Source organism: Oncorhynchus nerka, linkage group LG9a (genome assembly GCF_034236695.1).
Source record: "Oncorhynchus nerka isolate Pitt River linkage group LG9a, Oner_Uvic_2.0, whole genome shotgun sequence".
NCBI classification, from domain to species: Eukaryota; Metazoa; Chordata; class Actinopteri; order Salmoniformes; family Salmonidae; genus Oncorhynchus; species Oncorhynchus nerka.
Window position 1 is genome coordinate 27,732,058 of NC_088404.1, and position 12,254 is coordinate 27,744,311.

General features: G+C 41.4%; 1 protein-coding gene across 2 annotated transcripts in view; it reads right to left on the bottom strand.

Moving 5' to 3' along the window:
- furinb (furin (paired basic amino acid cleaving enzyme) b) overlaps positions 1-12,254 on the bottom strand; it is a 212,393-nt gene that overhangs the window by 69,664 nt on the left and 130,475 nt on the right. Inside the window, exon 4 of one of the 2 annotated variants that reach the window (XM_029667831.1) lies at positions 3,803-3,898. In XM_029667831.1, coding sequence (XP_029523691.1) covers positions 3,803-3,898 — 96 coding nt within the window. Of the gene's footprint in view, positions 1-3,793; positions 3,899-12,254 lie in introns of both variants that reach the window. The other variant, XM_029667830.1, reaches the window with a different exon arrangement.

Genomic DNA, 12,254 nt, shown 5'->3' on the forward strand with positions numbered 1-12,254 from the left:
AATGTGTAGGTGTGTCCAAACTTTTGACTGGTACTGTATATATATATTTTTTGGTGTTGTTGTATTTTACCCCCCTTTTCTCCCCAATTTCAATCTTGTCTCATCACTGCAACTCCCCAATGGGCTCAGGAGGCAAAGGTCGTGTCATGCGTCCTCTGAAACATGACATGCCAAACCACGCTTTTTAACACCCACCCCCATCAATGTGTCGGAGGAAACACCATTCAACTGACGACCGGGGTCAGCCTGCAGGCGCGCCACAAGGAGTCGCTGGAGCGCAATGAGCCAAGCAAAGCCCCGCCGGTCATACCCTCCCCTAACCTGTGCACCGCCCAATGGGACTCCCTATCACGACCAGTTGTGATACATCCTGGGATGGAACCCAGGTCTGCCGTGATACCACTAGCACTGTGATGCAGTGCTTCAGACCGCTGCACCACTCGGGAGGCCCTGGAAACTATTTTCAATCATTAGTTTAACAGTCTATGGCAGAACCTACTACGTGCAAACTCTGTTTTGTCAGTCAGGAAAAAGAAAAGCTTTGGATACACTGTCCAAAAGGCTTGTATGCAATATCATCCTATAAGATCTGCATTCATCCCAATGCAAACCATGCAAACCTCATTACAGACAAGCCACCAGTGTTTGGCTTCAGAGGGACTGTTGAACAGCCTCAAACACACAGCAGAACAGGCTTAGAGCCCTCATCCGATTAGAGCAGTAAATGCTGAATGACAGAGGTGGTTTCACCGCCTTCCATTCACAGGTGATTTGTGTCTGGCCCTGTCAATGCTGCTATTAATCCATTTCCACCATCATATGGTGCAGACTGCAGAGAGAGAGGATGAGGATGAGGAGAAATCAAAACATCCCTGAGCCTATGAGAGGAGGGATCTACACAGTCTCCTTCTGAAAGCAACAGTCCTACAGGTGTCATCATGTTTCATTTGCTATGATCTGGATCCTTTCAAACAGAAGACACACTGAGGAGCATCTTGATGAATGACACCTGGTTGATAACAGATAGAGAACGACCGATTATCGGCCAAGCTGATGTACCGGGCCGATGTTGGCATTTTATAGTCCCTCTACATTTTTTAAAATTTATTTTACCTTTATTTAACTAGGCAAGTCAGTTAAGAACAAATTCTTATTTTCAATGACGGCCTAGGAACAGTGGGTTAACTGCCTGTTCAGGGGCAGAACGACAGATTTGTACCTTGTCAGCTCGGGGATGTGAACTTGCAACCTTCCGGTTCCTAGTCCAACGCTCTAACCACTAGGCTACCCTGCTGCCCCACATAGCAAAGCTGCTGCTATTCCCACTGCCACCCACCACCGAGCCACGAGCCCTGCACAATGCCGAGGAATGTCTAGCTGGGATAATCAGCAGCAGCAGCAAGCTAGCTCATACTCCAACAGAAAGGTGCAGTATTGACAAATGGATGATTTGACACAGTGACCAAAATAAAACTCCTGTTGCAAATATTAGTTTAGTTAATTCACTAATAATAAGGCTTGTGTTGACGTGCCCGTACATGCATGCCATACGCAAGCTAGTTAAGAAGATAGCTATGTGACCTGTTGGCAAATATTACGATAACTAACCCTTTCCTCTGTGGTGTTAGCTAGCTAGCTATATTAGCTACTATGCTAGCTAGCTGGCTAGATAAACATTGTGCTAATATATCATATAGGAGTGAATAGCCAATATAGCTAGCTAACGTTAGCTGGTTATCATTTTGACCATGCACCATTTTTGGAAACGAGCCATCTGACGGTGTAACGTTAGCTATTTACTGGTGTGGTGATCTGACCAGCAGCAATCATATCCGTAAATTGACAGTTGATAGTCGGATTAAATGATTGTCGTAATAGGGAAAGAAGGAAGTGTTTCAAAATGCCTAAATAAAGGTTGGCAATAGGTTTAGCTATCTAAGAATCTTCCTGCATGTTTATGGACCTACAAAGCTGTATAAATCAGCGTGTGCGTTTTCACTTCTCAAACTATGGGCAGGTTTGAAACATTCAGACAGAACGTGCATCGTTGTTTCATATTTTTTTCTACAGTTGTTGCACATTTAGGATCGGTAGAACATTTCATTGCCATTGAGCTAATTCTCAAATTAGCAGTAAACAGCACCAAGTGATATGAGTGATGGAGAGAGACGTGAGGAGATGTGAACGGGAGCAGAGTAGAAGTAGTTACATACGCCCATTGCTTGACAGATAGCTGAATAAGCCTATTGAGTTGTTTCGAATCTTCTTCTTGGCAGCTGAGTTATTTAGAGATGCGCCCTGACAGCTATAAAAAAAAACACTTTTTCCCGATCACGGAAAATGACTACAATTACTAGTTTCATAAGAATCCGTGATCACGGCCTCCTTGACCCCCAAAAATCGGTATCGGCCCTACAAAATCCATGTCGTTCTATAATAACAGTCTCAGTCCTGTTAATCAGCTCTCAACTTCGGCAAACTGTCCTTCCAGCGCTACATGCAGACAATGTATTATTTCCATGTATTCGTTGCCATCATGTATTCACTACACATGGGAAATGAACTTGGGCCTTGACAGTTGAAGTAAACAAAGTGAAGAGCGCTTTAGAACAGTTTGACGACATTTAGTTAAATGACAGATACCCAGATGATGAGTTTTCTCAGCAGGCAGCACATCCAGCTTTCAGATAAATGTCAACAAGAGGCTTACTGACTGGGGGAAATAAAACCTGCTCCTCACTGAAATTCTCAGATTACTACATCCTGCCTTTTCTGTGTGGCAGCAGGTCTCTATGTTTTAAAGGTATGAATTGTTATTTTATCTTTATTTATCTAGGCAAGTCAGTTAAGGACAAATTCTTATTTTCAATGACGGCCTAGGAACAGTGGGTTAACTAGTAACCGGAAGGTTGCAAGTTCAAACCCCCGAGCTGACAAGGTACAAATCTGTCGTTCTGCCCCTGAACAGGCAGTTAACCCACTGTTCCTAGGCCGTCATTGAAAATAAGAATTTGTTCTTAACTGACTTGCCTAGTTAAATAAAGGTAAAATAAAATAAAATAAAAAAACTGCTTGTTCAGGGGCCGAACGACAGATTTGTACCTTGTCTGCTCTGGGGTTTGAACTTGCAACCTTCCGGTTACTAGTCCAGAATGTGAATGTGGTAAACAGCAGTGAAGTGGCAGTGCACTTTAAAGGCAGAATCCCTATATCAACAGGTATCTATGTTGCGGTCTTAAACATTTTAAATACTGGCATGTCAAAGGGGTGTTAAGATTCAAATAGTACAATGTGTTCAGCATAAGGGAAAACTCCTGGCTTTAGTAAAGTAGAGGCTACAGTGTTCTGGGGGATCTGACTACTACTGTCACGGTACTGATGCTCATTCTGTCCACCAGTTCCGGAGGTCTATATCACCGGCTTTCTAGGCTTCACTGAAAGGGATTCATTATCATCAACCCCAGACTGTCTTGTCTGATTAAACACACCTGGTTCCCATTTCCCCCGATTAGTATGTTATATATGTGCCCTCTGTTCCCTCTGTCTTTGTCGGTTATTGTTCCCATGTCCGTTGGTGGTGTGAGTACCTATAAATTGGTGCAGCTTTTATGCTGCGTGCTATATATATTGTGTATTACGGGTATTGTCCCGTGGCGTTCAAAGAGGTTTAGCCTCGCTCTTTTGGGTACAGCCCAGTGTTTTTGTATACGTGTTTGTTTTGTGTGTATTAAAAAACCCTATTGTGTATTCCTGTGCCTGTCTCCAAAATTATTTATACCAGCGTTACAACTACCTTGCTCACCAGGTACCACTGCTGGGGGAATTTGGGGTCGGATGGTTCGGTGTAGACATCCCTCTTTTTCCTCCGCCTAGACACCTGCTGTTCCGCCCACCTCACCTAAAGAGGAACACACACAAACACATTAGCACTGATAATGAATGAAATGACCATGACATGAGAAACAACTATTCACAGTCTGCCTCCTACTGTGGCTTTCAAGTGGCCACCAACGCTCCGATGGTCCTACAGCTGCAGTAAGACTTTTACAAACCACCCAGCTGGGTTACATCAGCAACATCTAAAGGGAGAGTAGGGAGACCAATCTGATTCATCTGAATCCTCAGACGTGTGTGTGTGTGTGTTTCATCTCTCTGCTCTCTGTCTCTCTTTCTTAGAATGCATCTAAAAAATGTATTGCATCAGGTATTTATTTTTGATATTTTGTGTTAAAACTAAGAAAATTATATGTGCCTCATTTGCATTAAAAACATATATTTGCATATATGAATACATTAACACAAAGGGGGGATAACAGCCATCAAACACTTCCTCTGTCTACCCTATCTGCACTCACCTGTGCTGTCTAGATTGCCTCACTAATTACTGTTGTTGTCATGTTCTCCTGCATAATTCAATAAGTATGTCAATAGCAGGATACCCCCGGATTAAAAATCAATACGCTTACCTCTAGATTACACCTATCTATACATACTTTACATTGTTTGTGAGATCAGACATAATACCACTATTCCGAGTGTTCATTTTCGGGAGTGGCTTTCATTACAGCGCATCTCATTTGAAAACATTTAAACTGTATTAAAGGGCCAGTGAAGTCCAAATTATTATTTTTCCTGTGTTTTGTGTTTTGCATCATACTGTACAACAGCTGAAGTAAAAAAACTAAAATGTAATCACTATTATATCCTGATAGTTGCTGGTTGAAAATACAATCTGCACAGGACTTTCTAATCAGCAGGTTTGCATGGGTAGGAGTTTCGGCTTGCCTGGTGTGATCACAAGCTGGTAAATTGGTTAATAGACTAATAACAAAGAGAGTTCCAAACCTCTCTGCCAATAACAGCTAGTTTTCAGTTTCCCCCTTCCCACTCAGACCACTCCCAGACAGTCCTAGCAAAATTCTATCTTTTTTTTGCTATTTGAATGGACAACTATTATAGTAAGGTACTTAATTGTTACCCCGAAATAGGGATGGGCATGAGTAATCAAGTACTTGAACTGATATTAAATATTAATCTTTAACCAGAGATCACTTTTTTTTCAAATACTGTGTGGCGACAAAACGCTAGGCACTTCTCTCTCCATGTGCAGTCTCCCGCCAATTTGTGCTCCCTGCTATATATATCAAAAGTATAACCAGTAGTAAATGTAGGCTACTGTTAATCACTGCCATTTCCTCATTAATCTAGAATGTTTGGTTACAGTCATGTTTAAGAATTTTTCTTAACTGACTTGCCTAGCTAAATAAAATTAAAAAAATAAAAAAAATAATAATTTTTGGTTAGTCATTTACAGTCACTAATCTAATGTTTTGCTTGAAGTCAATCTTGCATTCTACCAGAAAATTGGAGGCTACACCGTGAAAAGTACCTAGAAAAGTAGCTACACACCAGCAGACAGCTATAAACGCTGTCTGCTGATAGAATCCCAGTTCATGAAGTTTCTTCCCAGTTGAGAAGCGCAACTGACACAAAATTAGTCTGATGTCGAGCAGAAATTACAAAAATAATATTTTCAGATCTGAGTTTACAAAACGCAGCAAGACATTTCTTATGCGTTTTATCTATTTTTTTTGCGAGAAAAACAGGGGGAAAGAAGGAGCAGAAAACTCGCATCACATCTTAGTGACACTGCCAGAGCTGAGCAGGTAACACAAATCAATATGGTAACAATGAATGACTCTCAAATGGCAATTGTTTTTTATTGACAATATAAACTACCGGTCAAAAATTTGGGGTCACTTAGAAACTTTCTTGTTTTTGAAAGAAAAGCATTTTTTTTTGTCCATTAAAAAACATGAAATTGTAGACATTGTTCATGTTGTAAATTGTAGCTGGAAATGGCTGATTTTGTTATGGAATATCTACACAGGCGTACCGAGGCCCATTATCAGCAACTAATTGACCCGCAAAACACCAGTCTCAATGTCAACAGTGAAGAGGCGACTCCGGGATGCTGGCCTTCTAGGTATGGTTCCTCTGTCCAATGTCTGCATTCTTTTGCCCCTCTTAATCTTTCATTTTTATTGGCCAGTCTGAGATATGGCTTTTTCTTTGCAACTCTACCTAGAAGGTCAGCATCACAGAGTCACCTCTTCACTGTTGACGTTGAGACTGGTGTTTTGCGGGTACTATTTAATGAAGCTGCCAGTTGAGGACTTGTGAGACATCTGTTTCTCAAACTAGACACTCTAATGTCCTCTTGTTCAGTTGTGCACCGGGGCCTCCCACTCCTCTTTCTATTCTGGTTAGAGCCAGTTTGCGCTCTTCTGCGAAGGAAGTAGTACACAGCGTCAGTTTCTTGGCAATTTCTCGCATAGAATAGCCTTCATTTCTCAGAACAAGAATAGACTGACGAGTTTTAGAAGAAAGGTCTTTGTTTTTGGCCATTTGAGCCTGTAATCGAACCCATAAATGCTGATTCTCCAGATACTCAACTAGTCTAAAGAAGGACAGTTTTATTGCTTCTTTAATTAGCACAACAGTTTTCAGCTGTGCTAACATAATTGCAAAAGGGTTTTCAATTGATCAATTAGCCTTTTAAAATTATAAACTTGCATTAGCTAACACAATGTGCTATTGGAACATAGGAGTGATGGTTGCTGATAATGGGCCTCTGTACGCCTATGTAGATATTCCGTAAAAAAATCTGCCGTTTCCAGCTACAATAGACATTTACAACATTAACAATGTCTACACTGTATCTCTGATCAATTTTATGTTATTTTAATGTACAAAAATGTGCTTTTCTTTAAAAAACAAGGACATTTCTAAGTGCTCCCTAACTTTGATTGGAAGTGTATATAGGGCAATTTAGCAATTAGAACTTGTTATTTGTAATGGTCATGATAAATTAGGCATTGTTGCGCGATGTTAGCATACAGATAAAGGCACATTATTGTCACCTTAGCTTGCTACATAACTTCTGAGTGACAGGAAGCACCACCACCAATCAGCCTACACCACTGCACACACACCGTCATTACTATGACTAGCGTAGCCTAGTCAGCAAAAAAAATCACCTTTATTTAACCAGGTAGGCTAGTTGAGTCTAGTTGAGAACAAGTTCTCATTTATAACATTTACAACTGTGACCTGGCCAAGATAAAGCAAAGCAGTGCGACACAACCAACAACACAGAGTTACACATGGAATGAACAAACATTACAGTGTCCCAGAACTTGTTTTTGGCTAGCCAGGTAGCTGTTTTTGGCTAGCCACCGCAGTCAACTAGCTAGCTCGGTACCTGTTTAGCTTTCTGGCACATTCACTAATTTGTTTGTAAACAATTAGCTACCACATGTTCTTGTTAAACTGTCAACAGAGTAGTTAGCAAGCAACAAGCAGAATAACAGTCTAAAAACCACTTGAGGGCAAATAAACATGATTTGACCGTTCAGACACAAATCACATGGCCAGGAATCAGATTTGTATCTGACTTCAAACCTCCTATGAAGGTGGTTTGAAACATGGCTTGATCTGATTCCATGTGTTTTTTGGCTGTTCAGACTGCAGGAAAAATAACAGATTCAAATCAGATATGCAAATAAATAGGATTTGAGTAACTGTCAATGTGAACAAGCCTTTATAGATTCAACAGAAATACAATGGATCCCATTCAGCCATTACCAGAGTGTGTTTGACAGCTCATTACAAACATTTCTGTGGTCATAACGCTAACGGGGAAAAAAATCACAGGCAAAAGCTAGAGTATGAAAGAGTCACAGGTGTAAAGTGAAAGCAATCAATCCAACAATAAATAAGTGAAAAGTGGATTTTGCACCCCTCAAACACAGGAAATAGATTGCTGAAAAAGACAGATCCTCAGGTAGGCCTGGTTTCTAATGATGGGCTGCTAGACACGCTGTGTCTCCGCTCTGATCCTCATACTGTATCTGGCTTAGGAGATACATAAACCACAATACCGCTGCCACAGCCTCCAGACACACTGCACTGTGTTTGTGTGTGTGTGTGTGTGTAATAGCTACTGACAACTCCACAGGGAGAGAGGAGATTGGAGAGAGTGGACCTGAAAATATCCCCTCCTAAGTATGAAATAAGTAACAGTGAGGTTTGTTAAGATGGAATAAAAAAAGCTGCCCTGAAAACAAATAGATTTCATCCATCCCTCACGGTGAGAGAGAGAGTGAGTATAGAGAGGAGAGAGAGGGAGAAAAGAGATGACAAAAAGTCTCTGGTTTAATGGTGGGGGTTATGCGATTCTGCCAATGTCATCTTTGCAGTGTGTGATTATTCAAAGCGAATGGAGCTAAGTCAGCCAGGCAGGGCTGAAGACACAGGACAATGGGAGGAATGAAAGAGACAGGTCCAGGATTACACTGAGAGGATCTAGCGGAAGCTTTACATGCACTAATTTACCTAAGCCTTACATTATAGTCACCAACCTATAGACCGTCATCCTTCCTCTGTATTACGCCACTTTCAGCAAAAACATGTAGTTCACTAATATTTAGATGAAACCATATTTAATACATCCATCTTGGGGAAAACACACAAATCCAACACACACTGAATATGTTTTATTCAGAACAGGTGTGCACGCACCCACACACATTTGACCCTTTCTAAAGTGTCTAAAGTGTATTGCTGTGGTCGCTGTCTGCCAAAGTGCCCATGGCCTGGCTATGCTTTTTGGCAGGATTTGTTAGAGTGAGGTTGCCCTGGACAAGCTGTTCCCCAGCCTGAACCCTGCTCACCTGCAGCCTGGGGTTAACTAGAGTATGTGTGTGTGTGACCAGGTTGAAGTTGCCCTTTGAAACTGTCTAAAGAGTCCTCCTGAATGAGCATAGGGATTGTGATAGAAAAATTGCATATTTACCTGGTTAATTTTATATTAATGGTTAACAATTGATATTTAACTAATAGTAAGACATTTCTGTCCTACTAGTGTCTTTGTTTTTATGGTCTCCACTCTAGTTCCCTGCAGCTAATCTGGGTGTTTGGTCACTGGAGATGGCTTGAGCTGACAAACGGGTTAAAGACTGCATTAGAGAGACAAGAATGTGTTTTAGAGATAGCTTAGGTGTAGGACGATCCCTCATTGTCTCAAAATTATCTGGGAAACTAAGCCAGTGTGGGGTTAAGACAACCCACGTGCAGATAATGACAGGATGAACCCATAGTGGTTTATGATGCCCCAATCTGCATGAGGGGGGTTGAACCAACCATGACTGAGCATTGTTAGTGTCAGCTATATATAGGACTCTGCATTTGTGTAAAGATTAGGTTACTCGGTCCAACACTCAAGGGTGGGGTGGGGGGGGGTCGACCAGCCTCATTATTGCAATAATTAATCGATATTAAATAAAGATGATTGTTTGAATAAGTAACCAAATCTCTCTCAGAACTGAATTTCCATGACAGGATATATACAGGAAACTACTCTTTACCTCAAATTACAGTAGTAGTATATACAGTGCATTCAGAAAGAATTCAGACCCCTTGACTTTTTACAGATTTTGTTGTTACTAGAGGTCGACCGATTAATCGGAATTGCCGATTAATTAGGACCGAGTTCAAGTTTTCATAACAATAACAATTTTGACACCTTTATTTAATCTTTATTTAACTAGGCAAGTCAGTTAAGAACACATTCTTATTTTCAATGACGGCCTAGGAACGGTGGGTTAACTGCCTCGTTCAGGGGCAGAAAGACAGATTTTCACCTTGTCAGCTCGGGGAATCCATACTAGTCCAACGCAATAACGACCTGCCTCTCTCTCGTTGCACTCCACAAAGAGACTGCCTGTTACACAAATGCAGTAAGCCAAGGTAAGTTGCAAGCTAGCATTAAACCTATCTTATAAAAAACAATCAATCATAATCACTAGTTAACTACACATGGTTAATGATATTACTAGATATTATCTAGCTTGTCCTGTGTTGCATATAATCTGACTGAGCATACAAGCATACAAGTATCTAAGTATCTGACTGAGCGGTGGTAGGCAGAAGCAGGCGCGTAAACATTGATTCAAACAGCACTTTCCTGCGTTTTGCCAGCAGCTCTTCGTTGTGCGTCAAGCATTGCTCTGATTATGACTTCAAACCTATCAACTCCCGAGATGAGGCTGGTGTGACTGAAGTGAAATGGCTGGCTAGTTAGCTGGCGCTAATAGCGTTTCAAACTTCACTCGCTCTGAGCCTTGGAGTGGTTGTTCCCCTTGCTCTGCATGGGTAACGCTGCTTCGATGTGGTGGCTGTTGTCGATGTGTTGCTGGTTCGAGCCCAGGGAGGAGCGAGGAGAGGGACGGAGGCTATACTGTTACACTGGCAATACTAAAGTGTCTATAAGAACATCCAATAGTCAAAGGTTAATGAAATACAAATGGTATAGAGGAAAATAGTCCTATTATAACTACAACCTAAAACGTCTTACCTGGGAATATTGAAGACTCATGTTAAAAGGAACCACCAGCTTTCATATTTCTCATGTTCTGAGCAAGGAACTGAAACGTTAGCTTTCTTACATGGCAAATATTGCACTTTTACGTTCTTCTCCAACACTTTGTTTTTGCATTATTTAAACCAAATTGAACACATTTCATTATCTACTTGAGGCTAAATTGATTTTATTGATGTATTATATTAAGTTAAAATAAGTGTTAATTCAGTATTGTTGTAATTGTCATTATTAAACACATTTTTATATATTTTTAAAACGGCCGATTAATCGGTATCTGCTTTAGTATTTCCTAGCCACCGTGCTTCTACACCTGCATTGCTTGCTGTTTGGGGTTTTAGGCTGGGTTTCTGTACAGCACTTTGAGATATCAGCTGATGTACGAAGGGCTATATAAATAAATTTGATTTGCTTTGCTTTTTTGGGTCCTCCAATAATCGGTATCGGCGTTCAAAAATCATAATCGGTCGACCTCTAGTTGTTACAGCCTTATTCTAAAATGGATTAAATATATTTTTCTCAATCTACACACAATACCCTATAAAGACAAAGTGAAAACAGGTTTTGGAATTTTTAGCTAATTTATTAAAATCAAATAACAGAAATACCTTATTACACAAGTATTCAACCCCTTTGCTGTGAGACTCAAAATTGAGCTCAGGTGCATCCGGTTTTCATTGATCATCCTTGAGATGTTTCTACAACTTGATTGGAGTCCACCAGTGGTAAATTCAATTGATGGGACATGATTTGGAATGGCACACAACTGTCTATATAAGGTCCCACAGTTGACAGTGCATGTCAGAGCAAAAACCAAGTCACGAGGTCGTAGGATTTATCCGTATAGCTCCGAGAGAGGATTGTGTCAAGGCACAGATCTGGGGAAGGGTACCAAAAAATGTCTGCAGGATTGAAGGTCCCCAAGAACACAGTCGCCTCCATCACTCTTAAATGGAAGAAGTTTGAAACCACTAAGACTCTTCCTAGAGCTGGCCGCCCGGCCAAACTGAGCAATCGGGGAGAAGGGCCTTGGTCAGGGAGTTGACCAAGAACCCGATGGTCACTCTGACAGAGCTCCAGAGAACCTTCTAGAAGAACAAACATCTCTACAGCACTTCACCAATCAGGCCTTTATGGTAGAGTGGCCAAAGGAAAGCCACTCCTCAGTAAAATAGTTTGCCAAAAGGCACCTAAGAACTCTCAGACCATGAGAAACAAGATTTTCTGGTCTGATGAAACCAAGATTGAACTCTTTGGCCTGAATGAAAAGCTTCACGTCTGGAGGAAACCTGGCACCCTCCCTACGGTGAGGCTGTGGGGGTGTTTTTCAGCAGCAGGGACTGGGAGACTAGTCAGGATCGAGGGAAAGATGAACGGAGCAAAGTACAGAGAGATCCTTGATGAAAACCTGCTCCAGAGCATTCAGGAACTCAGATTGGGGCTAAGGTTCACCTTCCAACAGGACAACGTCCATAAGCACACAGCCAAGACAACGCAGTAGTGGCTTCGGGACAAGTCTCTGAATGTCCTTGAGTGGCCCAGCCAGAGCCCGGACATGAACCCGATCCAACATCTCTGGAGAGACCTGAAAATAGCTGTGCAGCGACACTCCCCATCCAACCTGACAGAGCTTGAGAGGATCTGCAGAGAAGAATGGGACCAATCCCCCAAATAAAGGTGTGCCAAGCTTGTAGCTTCATACCCAAGAAGACTCGAGGCTGTAATCCCTGCCAAAGCCGCTTCAACAAAGTATTTCGTAAAGGGTCTGAATACTTATGTAAATGTGATAATTCCGTTATTTTATTTTTAATAC